This window comes from Lissotriton vulgaris, chromosome 4_1, assembly GCF_964263255.1.
Source record: "Lissotriton vulgaris chromosome 4_1, aLisVul1.2, whole genome shotgun sequence".
Classification (NCBI taxonomy): Eukaryota; Metazoa; Chordata; class Amphibia; order Caudata; family Salamandridae; genus Lissotriton; species Lissotriton vulgaris.
The window spans coordinates 132,701,274-132,714,096 of NC_141691.1; the positions used below are offsets into that span (position 1 = coordinate 132,701,274).

The following is a 12,823-nucleotide window of genomic DNA, read 5'->3' on the forward strand; positions in this document are numbered from 1 at the left end:
GTCCAACGCTGTTTAATATATACATGGCACCCTTTGCAGACATTGTCATATCGAATAGCATCAACATAGTCTCCTACGCCGACGACACTCAGCTCATTCCTCTCTAATGGACAGGGCCACGCCACCAAAACCAGCTACGCCACTGCATGAGTAATGTTGCATCATGGATGACTAGCAACTGCCTCCAGCTCAACTCAGACAAAAGCGAAGTCCTGATTTTTGGAAACAAACACTCCACCTTGGATGCCTCATGGTTGCCTTCTGAACTGTGCTCCCCACCCAACCCCTACTGATCATGTCAAGAACCTCAGGATCATCCTAGACACCTAGCTGACAATGAATAACCAGATCAACACCATCTCCTCATCATGCTTCCACAGCCTGCTAAATATATGCCAGATTTTCTAATGGATCCCTTTGAACATCAGACAAACGGTCACCCAGGCTCTAATTACAAGCAGACTCGAATACAGAAACACTATCTACTCCGGAATCCCAGCTCGTTTTCTACGCTGACTCCACACCACCAAGAATGCCACCACTAGACTCCTCTTGGACATCCCACAAAACGCCTACATCTCACTGCTCCTAAACGCACTCCACTGGTTCCCTGTCCAAGAAAGATGGGAATTCAAGCTGCTCACTCAAAGCCTTCCACAAATTTGGACCATCATACATTAACCACTGCCTCCACTTCTACCAACCCACCAGGCACCTTCGGTTGATCTCCTAGGCTGCCGCATGCACCGCATGCATCAAGTAGACCAGACGCGAGGGACAATCCTTCTCGCATATCGCAGCCAAAGCCTGGAACGACCTTCTGCTACACCTCAGAACTGCCCCCTCCATCATGGCCTTTCGAAAGAAGCTTAAGACTTGGCTTTCCCAGAAAAACAAGGCATTATTCCATCCATCCACCTTTCTTGGACCCTTGCCCTACTCACTTCCTGGATACCCTCACGGTTGATTAGCCGCTCTTACAAATTCACATAACATAACCAATTTTTTTGTTGAAAGCCATTAAGAAAATGGAACCACACCTTAGTAGTGGCTGTAATGATGTTTGGTGACTTCAATGAAAAGAAACAGCTGCTCAACATTAAGGTTCTTTGAAGGGAAACAAGAGACAAAAATAACATCAATACTTTTTATTCTCTAGCGAAATATTTCTGATGATATAGCTCTTACCCGCCAATGAAAGTTTATTTTTCACCCTAGGCAAGCTTGTAAGCCAGCCTAAAAGTCTTCAAAGTGTTATGATTATAAAGTGTAGAAATGAGGCTCTGCTGAACATGATGAAAGTTTACCTGAGGCTGTTGGATGTAAACTACTCAATGGTAAATGTTTATCTTCTCTGATTGCAGATGGAGGTTTTGTCAGCTACCCGTCTGTCTCCACGTCTCATACAACATGGGTAGCTACGGCAGACAAGGGAACAAGTAACTCTAACGACAGCCATTGGCAATATGCCGGAACCAGGCGGGACCGGGAGAGAGAGCGGGAAAGAGAGCGTCCAAGAACTCCACCCAGAACTCCACCAAGCAATGATCACAACAGGAAGTAAGTATTTTCTTCAAAGCAGTTACAGCACCCACTGAATAAAGGCCCCCTATTTGGGTTCTCATTACTCAGAAAGTGGGCTAATGATAAATTGTAGTGTTAGGCAAGAGTCTGATAAACTAATTGATTGAAACTTGCTCTGCTATGCTTGTGATGGGACTGCGTTGTAAAAGTATGTTACTAAATTGGTTGTTTTGTTGCCACTGATCCATTCAATTGCCCAATGATGGATACAGCTTGCCATGAGACACATTGAATTTCACACACACACACCATGTTTGCTTATGTTCTGCCTATGTCCTTTGAGGATTCACAAACAAGTGGTTCTGTTGGGTATAGACAATCTCTTTCGGGTGTGCTGAGGACAGCTCCAATACACAAAAATAAAAAGCAAACCTCTCTGATAGTCAAAGTTTTTATATTAAAAACAGGAAAAAAGAGACAATATATTGGAATTACTTCATTCCACTACATTACTGACGAATAAGTGAGCAGTGACTGTAGTGATTCAAGTGACAAGTGCAATGTATATAGTGACACTTATTTACAAAAACATTTATTTACAGTAAAATCAACAGAAAAAGGGGACCGGGGAAAGTAAGAACGATGTGATTTCTATAGTTTTTATGGCCAGTTTTATATGAGTAAATGTTCCAAGGAAGAAAAGTGGTTGGTGGTCGTGGCGGGTCTTTATCAAGACAGGAGGGGGGAAGGGGATCGGGCTGTCCGTAAGAAACGCTCGTCCACGAACGAGCGTTTCTTACGGACAGCTCGTTTGGCGTTCACATCCAGATCGCCTTTTGCTACATCGCGGAGTTACATCGCTGATGTTATCATATCAAGGGTTGACCAACGGGCTACCCTCTGGAATAAATCACCTTTTGACCGATCCCCTTCCCCCCTCCTGTCTTGATAAAGACCCGCCGCGACCACCAACTGGGGCGCAACCAGGGTCGAAACGTCGACGCTCTTACATTTGGCCAAGCTAACTCCAGGAATATGGACACTAACCACTTTTCTTCCTTGGAACATTTACTCATATAAAACTGGCCATAAAAACGATAGAAATCACATCGTTCTTACTTTCCCCGGTCCCCTTTTTCTGTTGATTTTACTGTAAATAAATGTTTTTGTAAATAAGTGTCACTATATACATTGCACTTGTCACTTGAATCACTACAGTCACTGCTCACTTATTTGATAAGTAATCGTCAGTAATGTAGTGGAATGAAGTAATTCCAAAATATTGTCTCTTTTTTCCTGTTTTTAATATAAAAACTTTGACTATTAGAGAGGTTTGCTTATTATTTTTGTGTATTGGAGCTGTCCTCAGCCCACCCGAAAGAGATTGTCTATACCCAACAGAACCACTTGTTTGTGAATCACATATACCCAGGTTCTGAGGGACACAGGGTCACCCCATTTTGTTAAAACAAAAATATGTCCTTTGAGGAAGCTGCTAGCAATCTAAGTCTCAATACACATCTTAGAAAATTAACGAGTCACATATGCAAAAACAAATGGAAGGCTTGCTACAAACAAATACACTAAAGAATCCTGACAATAGAGACAAACTGAATAGCCAAAGTTCCAAATACAGCACTTATAGATTCTTTGAACCTACTAAGAATGCAAGCTCACCAATCTGTGTATTCTATATCCATTAGCACACCTAGGTGTGAGGGGCAGGCTAATGTCTGCTATGATGCAAAGTATGATTTACTGACCAGTGATGCACATAAGTAGGTCCAAAAATATGAAGGTATTGCGTTCTGGATACAGCACGCATGACCCCGGCAAGCACATACGGTAAGTGCAGAGTCTGAGTTGTTCGTAAACCAGAATCTGGAACTGCAGTAGTCGAAAGAAACCTTAATGATGAACATGAGGAAGGCAGTTTAGAAGGGTTGGGTACACTTATTTATGGCAAACGTCTCTGGGTTTGTTGAACAGTCTTTTTTGGGAGAAATACATTTCAGAGTCTCTTTTCCCTTTCTTCTTCCGAACCCGAATTATGAATTTCTGTACATTGGGGAGCACACAAGTGTATCTCACTTTTTAATGACAGAGCATCACGCGCAACAATTGATGCAGGATGTGTATCCACAAAGAGGGAGAGAGTAGTTCATAAGTTAACACATGACATAGTACAGACTGCTTTGCTACTAAAATGGGATTTGACATGATCCCAGCATGCAAAGCCGTGGAGGAGACTGGCTAATCTGGGGAGAAGATGAAGTGAACCATTGTGTTTTAGATTGTTTGTACAATCTGAATGTGACTTGTGTATGTTCTTCTTTGAAACCTGCTCCTACTAATTGTAAAATGTCAAAGTGCACTTGGAATTACCTCAACACCAATAAATAACTTCTAATCAGGAAAAATAAGGAATATGGGGTTGAGGAAAATCTAAAGTAATAGGGGAAAAAAGAGCAAATATAAGGAGGGAAAGGAGAATAAGGAGGTTTACTCCTCTCCTCCCCCCAAAATAAGGAAAGTAAGGGGAAAAAAACGAAATATGAATTAGACAGAGGATATTGTTATAATATTCAAAACAGATAGGGAAGATGAAAAAAATGAAAAAGGTGGTAGGGGAGTTACCTTTCTAAGAGAAAAAGGGAAAAATAATGGTAAAGGGAAACAAGCATTGGAAATGCAATAGGGCTCGCATTAGGAAAGTTTGAGCTATTGGTCTTATAAATGACTTTTTTTTATGTATGTGTTATTTTTTAAAATAGCTAAATTAATAGTTTTGTCATTTACAATGCCAATAGTTATAACTTTTGCAAATGTGATAGCTATAGCATTTGTAATGCAACATGTTTTGTATTTACATGACTTACATGTATTGATATTACAAATAACAATGGCTTTTAATTTTTTTTAAATAATTAATACTTAAATAATTTATTTAATTTGTAATGGCAATAGCTTAAACTTTTGTAAATTACTTTTGTGAAGATTATGTTCAGTGTTTTTTATTGTGACGAAAATCCAAAAACAGAAGTGAATTATTAACATCTTTTTGTGATTTGTAATAAAGCCTGAAAGCTTGAAAACAGCTTGAAACATTGAAAGGACATATTTGAACCAGTGATCGTGTGGTTGCGCTGAGTTATGAAGTGGTTGCGCTGAGTGGTGTGTGCATCGGTGGAGCTTAGTGGGTGCATTGGTGGAGCTGTGTGGTGGGTGCATTGGTGGAGCTTAGTTGGCGCATCGGTGGAGCTGTGTGGTGGGTGCATCGGTGGAGCTGTGTGGTGGGTGCCTCCGCAGAGCTGTGTGGTGGGTGCATCGGTGGAGCTGTGTGGTGGGTGCATCTGTGGAGCTGTGTGGTGGGTGCATCTGTGGAGCTGTGTGGTGGGTGCCTCGGTGGAGCTGTGTGGTGGGTGCATCGGTGGAGCTGTGTGGTGGATGCCTTGGTGGAGCTGTGTGGTGGGTGCCTCGTTGGAGCTGTGTGGTGGGTGCCTCGGTGGAGCTGTGTGGTGGGTGCATCTGTGGAGCTGTGTGGTGGGTGCATCGGTGGAGCTGTGTGGTGGGTGCATCGGTGGAGCTGTGTCGGTGGAGCTGTGTGGTGGGTGCATCGGTGGAGCTGGGTGGTGGGTGCATCGGTGGAGCTGGGTGGTGGGTGCATCGGTGGAGCTGTGTGGTGGGTGCATCGGTGGAGCTGTGCCGGTGGAGCTGTGTGGTGGGTGCATCGGTGGAGCTGGGTGGTGGGTGCATCGGTGGAGCTGTGTCGGTGGAGCTGTGTGGTTGCTGCATCGGTGGAGCTGTGTGGTTGCTGCATCGGTGGAGCTGTGTGGTGGGTGCATCGGTGAAGCTGTGTGGTGGGTGCATCGGTGGAGCTGTGTGGTGGGTGCCTCGGTGGAGCTGTGTGGTGGGTGCCTCGGTGGAGCTGTGTGGTGGGTGCATCGGTGGAGCTGTGTGGTGGGTGCATCGGTGGAGCTGTGTGGTGGGTGCATCGGTGGAGCTGTGTGGTGGGTGCATCAGTGGAGCTGTGTGGTGGGTGCATCGGTGGAGCTGTGTAGGTGGAGCTTTGTGGGGGGTGCATCGGTGGAGCTGTGTGGTGGGTGCCTTGGTGGAGCTGTCTGGTGGGTGCATCGGTGGAGCTGTCTGGTGGGTGCATCGGTGGAGCTGTGTGGTGGGTGCATCGGTGGAGCTGTGTCGGTGGAGCTGTGTGGTGGGTGCATCGGTGGAGCTGGGTGGTGGGTGCATCGGTGGGGCTGTGTCGGTTGAGCTGTGTGGTGGCTGCATCGGGGGAGCTGTGTGGTCGGTGCTTCGGTGGAGCTGTGTGGTGGGTGCATCGGTGGAGCTGTGTCAGTGGAGCTGGGTGGTGGGTGCATCGGTGGAGCTGGGTGGTGGGTGCATCGGGGGAGCTGTGTGGTGGGTGCCTCGGTAGTGCTGTGTGGTGGGTTCCTCGGTGGAGCTGTGTGGTGGGTGCCTCAGTGGAGCTGTGTGGTGGGTGCCTCAGTGGAGCTGTGTGGTGGGTGCCTCGGCAGAGCTGTGTGGTGGGTGCATTGGTGGAGCTTAGTTGGAGCATCGGTGGAGCTGTGTGGTGGGTGCATCGGTGGAGCTGTGTGGTGGGTGCCTCAGCAGAGCTGTGTGGTGGGTGCCTCAGCAGAGCTGTGTGGTGGGTGCCTCGGCGGAGCTGTATGGTGGGTGCCTTGGTGGAGCTGTATGGTGGGTGCCTCGGTGGAGCTGTGTGGTGGGTGCCTCGGTGGAGCTGTGTGGTGGGTGCATCGGTGGAGCTGTGTGGTGGGTGCATCGGTGGAGCTGTGTGGTGGGTGCATCAGTGAAGCTGTGTGGTGGGTGCATCAGTGGAGCTGTGTGGTGAGTGCTTTGGTGGAGCTGTGTGGTGAGTGTTTTGGTGGAGCTGTGTGGTGGGTGCTTTGGTGGAGCTGTGTGGTGGGTGCTTTGGTGGAGCTGTGTGTGGGTGCTTTGGTGGAGCTGTGTGGTGGGTGCTTTGGTGGAGCTGTGTGGTGGGTGCATCGGCGGAGCTGTATGGTGGGTGCCTTGGTGGAGCTGTATGGTGGGTGCCTCGGTGGAGCTGTGTGGTGGGTGCCTCGGTGGAGCTGTGTGGTGGGTGCCTCGGTGGAGCTGTGTGGTGGGTGCATCGGTGGAGCTGTGTGGTGGGTGCATCGGTGGAGCTGTGTCGGTGGAGCTGTGTGGTGGGTGCATCGGTGGAGCTGTGTGGTGGGTGCATCGGTGGAGCTGTGTGGTGGGTGCATCGGTGGAGCTGTGTGGTGGGTGCTTTGGTGGAGCTGTGTGGTGGGTGCTTTGGTGGAGCTGTGTGGTGGGTGCTTTGGTGGAGCTGTGTGGTGGGTGCTTTGGTGGAGCTGTGTGGTGGGTGCTTCGGTGGAGCTGTGTGGTGGGTGCATCTGTGGAGCTGTGTGGTGGGTGCATCTGTGGAGCTGTGTGGTGGGTGCCTCGGTGGAGCTGTGTGGTGGGTGCCTCGGTGGAGCTGTGTGGTGGGTGCCTTGGTGGAGCTGTATGGTGGGTGCCTTGGTGGAGATGTATGGTGGGTGCCTCGGTGGAGCTGTGTGGTGGATGCACCGGTGGAGCTGTGTGGTGGGTGCATCGGTGGAGCTGTGTCGGTGGAGCTGTGTGGTGGGTGCATCGGTGGAGCTTGGTGGTGGGTGCATCGGTGGAGCTGTGTCGGTGGAGCTGTGTGGTTGCTGCATCTGTGGAGCTGTGTGGTGGGTGCATCGGTGGAGCTGTGTGGTGGGTGCATTGGTGGAGCTGTGTGGTGAGTGCATCAGTGGAGCTGTGTGGTGGGTGCCTCGGTGGAGCTGTGTGGTGGGTGCATCAATGGAGCTGTGTGGTGGGTGCATCGGTGGAGCTGTGTGGTGGGTGCCTTGGTGGAGCTGTATGGTGGGTGCCTTGGTGGAGGTGTATGGTGGGTGCCTCGGTGGAGCTGTGTGGTGGATGCACCGGTGGAGCTGTGTGGTGGGTGCATCGGTGGAGCTGTGTCGGTGGAGCTGTGTGGTGGGTGCATCGGTGGAGCTTGGTGGTGGGTGCATCGGTGGAGCTGTGTCGGTGGAGCTGTGTGGTTGCTGCATCTGTGGAGCTGTGTGGTGGGTGCATTGGTGGAGCTGTGTGGTGGGTGCATTGGTGGAGCTGTGTGGTGAGTGCATCGGTGGAGCTGTGTGGTGGGTGCCTCGGTGGAGCTGTGTGGTGGGTGCATCAATGGAGCTGTGTGGTGGGTGCATCGGTGGAGCTGTGTGGTGGGTGCATCGGTGGAGCTGTGTGGTGGGTGCATCGGTGGAGTTGTGTGGTGTGTTCATCGGTGAAGCTGTGTAGGTGGAGCTGTGTGGTGGGTGCATTGGTGGAGCTGTGTGGTGGGTGCATTGGTGGAGCTGTGTGGTGGGTGCATCGGTGGAGCTGTGTGGTGGGTGCATCGGTGGAGCTGTGTGGTGGGTGCATGGGTGGAGCTGTGTCGGTGGAGCTGTGTGGTGGGTGCATAGGTGGAGCTGTGTGGTGGGTGCATCAGTGGAGCTGTGTGGTGGGTGCATCAATGGAGCTGTGTCGGTGGAGCTGTGTGGTGGGTGCATTGGTGGAGGTGTGTGGTGGGTGCATTGGTGGAGCTGTGTGGTGGGTGCATCAGTGGAGCTGTGTGGTGGGTGCATCGATGGAGCTTGGTGGTGGGTGCATCGGTGGAGCTGTGTCGGTGGAGCTGTGTGGTTGCTGCATCTGTGGAGCTGTGTGGTGGGTGCATTGGTGGAGCTGTGTGGTGGGTGCATTGGTGGAGCTGTGTGGTGGGTGCCTCGGTGGAGCTGTGTGGTGGGTGCATCGGTGGAGCTGTGTAGCTGGAGCTGTGTGGTGGGTGCATCGGTGGAGCTGTGTGATGGGTGCATCAGTGGAGCTGTGTGGTGGGTGCCTTGGTGGAGCTGTATGGTGGGTGCCTTGGTGGAGGTGTATGGTGGGTGCCTCGGTGGAGCTGTGTGGTGGATGCACCGGTGGAGCTGTGTGGTGGGTGCATCGGTGGAGCTGTGTCGGTGGAGCTGTGTGGTGGGTGCATCGGTGGAGCTTGGTGGTGGGTGCATCGGTGGAGCTGTGTCGGTGGAGCTGTGTGGTTGCTGCATCTGTGGAGCTGTGTGGTGGGTGCATTGGTGGAGCTGTGTGGTGGGTGCATTGGTGGAGCTGTGTGGTGAGTGCATCGGTGGAGCTGTGTGGTGGGTGCCTCGGTGGAGCTGTGTGGTGGGTGCATCAATGGAGCTGTGTGGTGGGTGCATCGGTGGAGCTGTGTGGTGGGTGCATCGGTGGAGCTGTGTGGTGGGTGCATCGGTGGAGTTGTGTGGTGTGTTCATCGGTGAAGCTGTGTAGGTGGAGCTGTGTGGTGGGTGCATTGGTGGAGCTGTGTGGTGGGTGCATCGGTGGAGCTGTGTGGTGGGTGCATCGGTGGAGCTGTGTGGTGGGTGCATGGGTGGAGCTGTGTCGGTGGAGCTGTGTGGTGGGTGCATAGGTGAAGCTGGGTGGTGGGTGCATCGGTGTGAATAGTCCCACCCACAAGGCTGGGCATATACTTGACGGGGTATTTTCTAATGACACCAGGCTCTCTTCTGGCCCTCCGTTACCGTTGGTCTGGACAGATCATTGTGCCGTGCCATTGGAACTCTCCTTTCCTGCCTCATGTTCCACTAACTTGGTAACCTCGCCATTCACCCTTAGGAGAAATTTTAGGAATATCTCTGATGAGGCTCTTGTTCCTCGTTTCTACCCCCGAATCTTTATCTTCAAAAGACGCAGCCGAGGCAGCTCAAGATCTGACGGACTCAATTTCTAATGCAGTTGAACAACTTGCCCCCTCATCTCTGCGCTATGTAGCTCGCCGAAAGCCTACGGCACCTTGGTTTTTCCGATCAGCTGAGACTCCTGAGGCAGGGATGTAGGAGCAGTGAGAGAAACTGGAGGAAATCTTGGGACTCTAATGACCGAGAAGCTCACAAGTCTGCACTGCGGGAATACAAACGGAGAGTGGTAACAGAGAAGCAGGAGTAATTCTCCAATCTCACCAGCTCTCTCTCCTCTTCTAGGGAGCTCTTTAAAATCGCCAACACTTTATGCTCCCTGCAACTCCCAGACCCCGTAGTTAGTTCGCAAGAACTTTGCAATAATATCTCTGACTTCTTTCATAATAAAATTCTTGACATACATGTCTCTTTGGAAGCCCATTGCAAATGCTCTGGATCAAAGCATTCCGCCTGTTATATCCAGTCTCGATTCTTTAGGTAAAGATCCTTCCCGCTTATTCATGGAATTTCCATCTTTATCCCTGGAATGACTGAACCTGTTACTTGACAGGACCAAATCTGCTTTCCCCCCTGGATCCTCTACCTCTGAAAAAACTGAAAGAGTGTAGAAATACCCTTCTTCCTCCCATGCTTGAGGTTATGAATAAGGCTATTACCCAGGGCTCTTTTCCTCCTGTATGGAAGAAAGCGATTGTGAAACCTCTTCTTAAGAAGCCGTCCCTCGATCCGGCCCTTTTGAAAAACTTTAGGCCGATCTCCCTTCTCCCTGCTCCTGCTAAGATGCTTGAGGCGCATCTGAATCTTCATTTGTCCTCCTTTCTTGATTCATCTGAATACCTTGACAACACGCAACATGGTTTCAGAAAGCACCACAGCACTGAGTCCGCTCTCACTTGTGTGGTCGATAACATCCGACGCAAAGTGGACTCTGGCCAAACTACGGTTCTGGTTCTGTTGGACCTCACGGCCGCGTTCGACACCCTGTCCCCCGCCATTCTTACATCTCGGCTTAGGGAAGCTGGTGTCATGAGACCGGCCTTAAGTCTCCTCAATTCCTTTCTGTTGGAAAGGGAGCAGAGAGTGATGCTTGGGAACCACCTCTCCCCTGCTAAGTCATTGCAGTGTGGGGTGCCACAAGGGTCGGCTTTAAGTCCGACCCTGTTTAACATCTATTTGGCTCCCCTGGCAAGACTAGTTAGATCGCAGGGGATGGAGGTGGTGTCCTACGCAGATGACACCCAGATTATGGTGTCACTGGCTCACTCCTCTGTCAGGACATCTGCCGCCAGTTTCAGGGTATGCATGCAGTATGTGGCAGACTGGATGACTATAAATTCCCTCAAACTGAATGGCGAAAAGACGGAGGTGTTGATTTTTGGGAAGGACCAAGATGTTTGGTCGAGTGAGTGGTGGCCACTTTCTCTTGGTATCTGGCCCACTTCCTCCCAATCTGCCAGAAATCTTGGTGTAATATTTGACACCTCGCTTTTTCTGTCCCTACAAGTCAACAGGACCGTGGCCACTTGCTGGGGTGTGATCAGGATACTCAACAAAATCCGCGGGTATCTTTCCCCCCAGGCGCGCAAACAGGTTGCAGTCGCCCTGGTGGGTTCGAGGCTAGATTATTGCAACTCTCTGTATATGGAAGCCAACAAAAGCCTTATACACCGACTGCAGATTGTGCAGAATGCTGCAGCACGCTTCGTCCTGGCTCTTCCGAAAACCTCTTCTGCCACTGCGGCCAGGAAAGACCTTCATTGGCTTCCTGTCCAGCAAAGAATCTCCTTTAAAATTCTGTGTCTGGCCTACAGAGCACTGACAGAAGGTTCCTCGAGTGCTATTGGCTCTCTTCTCACGCGTTATGTCCCTACAAGAGGCCTTCGCTCTGCGGGACTCTGTCAACTTGTTGTGCCTCGTTTCAAACTTGCTAGATGGGGAGCCAGAGCTTTCTCTGTGGTTGCCCCGCAGCTTTGGAATTCTATCCCAATTGAAATTAAAACTCTTCCTTCAATAGAGTCATTTAAATAGGCTCTTAAAACCTGCTTTTTTAAGAGGGCCTACCAATGAGAGAATGCTGCAGAGGGGGGGACTTAGCTTCTATATTTGACTTAGGCGCCTTGACGCCCATTGGGCTAAGTATGCGCAAAATAAGAACCGTTTCATTCATTCATTCATCGGTGGAGCTGTGTCGGTGGAGCTGTGTGGTCACTGCATCGGTGGAGCTGTGTGGTGGGTGCATCGGTGGAGCTGTGGGGTGGGTACATCGGTGGAGAGCTGTGTCGGTGGAGCTGTGTGGTGGGTGCATAGGTGGAGCTGGGTGGTGGGTGCATCGGTGGAGCTGTGTGGTGGGTGCATCAGTGGAGCTGTGTGGTGGGTGCATCGGTAGGGCTGTGTGGTGGGTGCCTAGGTGGAGCTGTGTGGTGGGTGCCTCAGTGGAGCTGTGTGGTGGGTGCATTGGTGGAGCTGTGTGGTGGGTGCATTGGTGGAGCTTAGTTGGGGCATCGGTGGAACTGTGTTGTGGGTGCATCGATGGAGCTGTGTGGTGGGTGCATCAGTGGAGCTGTGTGGTAGGTGCATCGGTGGAGCTGTGTCGGTGGAGCTGTGTGGTGGGTGCATTGGTGGAGCTGTGTGGTGGGCGCCTCGGTGGAGCTGTATGGTGGGTGCATCGGTGAATTGGTGGGTGCATCGGTGGAGCTTAGTGGGTGCATTGGTGGAGCTGTGTGGTGGGTGCATTGGTGGAGCTTAGTTGGAGTATCGGTGGAGCTGTGTGGTGGGTGCATCGGTGGAGCTGTGTGGTGGGTGCCTTGGTGGAGCTGTATGGTGGGTGCCTCGGTGGAGCTGTGTGGAGGGTGCATCGGTGGAGCTGTGTGTTGGGTGCATCAGTGGAGCTGTGTGGTGGGTGCATCGGTGGAGCTGGGTGGTGGGTGCATCGGTGGAGCTTAGTGGGTGCATTGGTGGAGCTGTGTGGTGGGTGCATTGGTGGAGCTTAGTTGGGGCATCGGTGGAACTGTGTTGTGGGTGCATCGATGGAGCTGTGTGGTGGGTGCATCAGTGGAGCTGTGTGGTAGGTGCATCGGTGGAGCTGTGTCGGTGGAGCTGTGTGGTGGGTGCATTGGTGGAGCTGTGTGGTGGGCGCCTCGGTGGAGCTGTATGGTGGGTGCATCGGTGAATTGGTGGGTGCATCGGTGGAGCTTAGTGGGTGCATTGGTGGAGCTGTGTGGTGGGTGCATTGGTGGAGCTTAGTTGGAGTATCGGTGGAGCTGTGTGGTGGGTGCATCGGTGGAGCTGTGTGGTGGGTGCCTTGGTGGAGCTGTATGGTGGGTGCCTCGGAGCTGTGTGGAGGGTGCATCGGTGGAGCTGTGTGTTGGGTGCATCAGTGGAGCTGTGTGGTGGGTGCATCGGTGGAGCTGGGTGGTGGGTGCATCGGTGGAGCTGTGTCAGTGGAGCTGTGTGGTGGGTGCATCAGTGGAGCTGTGTGGTGGGTGCATCAGTGGAGCTGTGTGGTGGGTGCATCG

General features: G+C 51.6%; 1 protein-coding gene across 3 annotated transcripts in view; it reads left to right on the top strand.

Moving 5' to 3' along the window:
* LOC147718469 (uncharacterized) overlaps positions 1-12,823 on the top strand; it is a 264,056-nt gene that overhangs the window by 219,005 nt on the left and 32,228 nt on the right. For all 3 annotated transcript variants that reach the window (XM_086918391.1, XM_086918389.1, XM_086918390.1), the window contains exon 14: positions 1,365-1,560. In XM_086918391.1, coding sequence (XP_086774517.1) covers positions 1,365-1,560 — 196 coding nt within the window. The remainder of the gene's footprint in view (positions 1-1,364; positions 1,561-12,823) is intronic.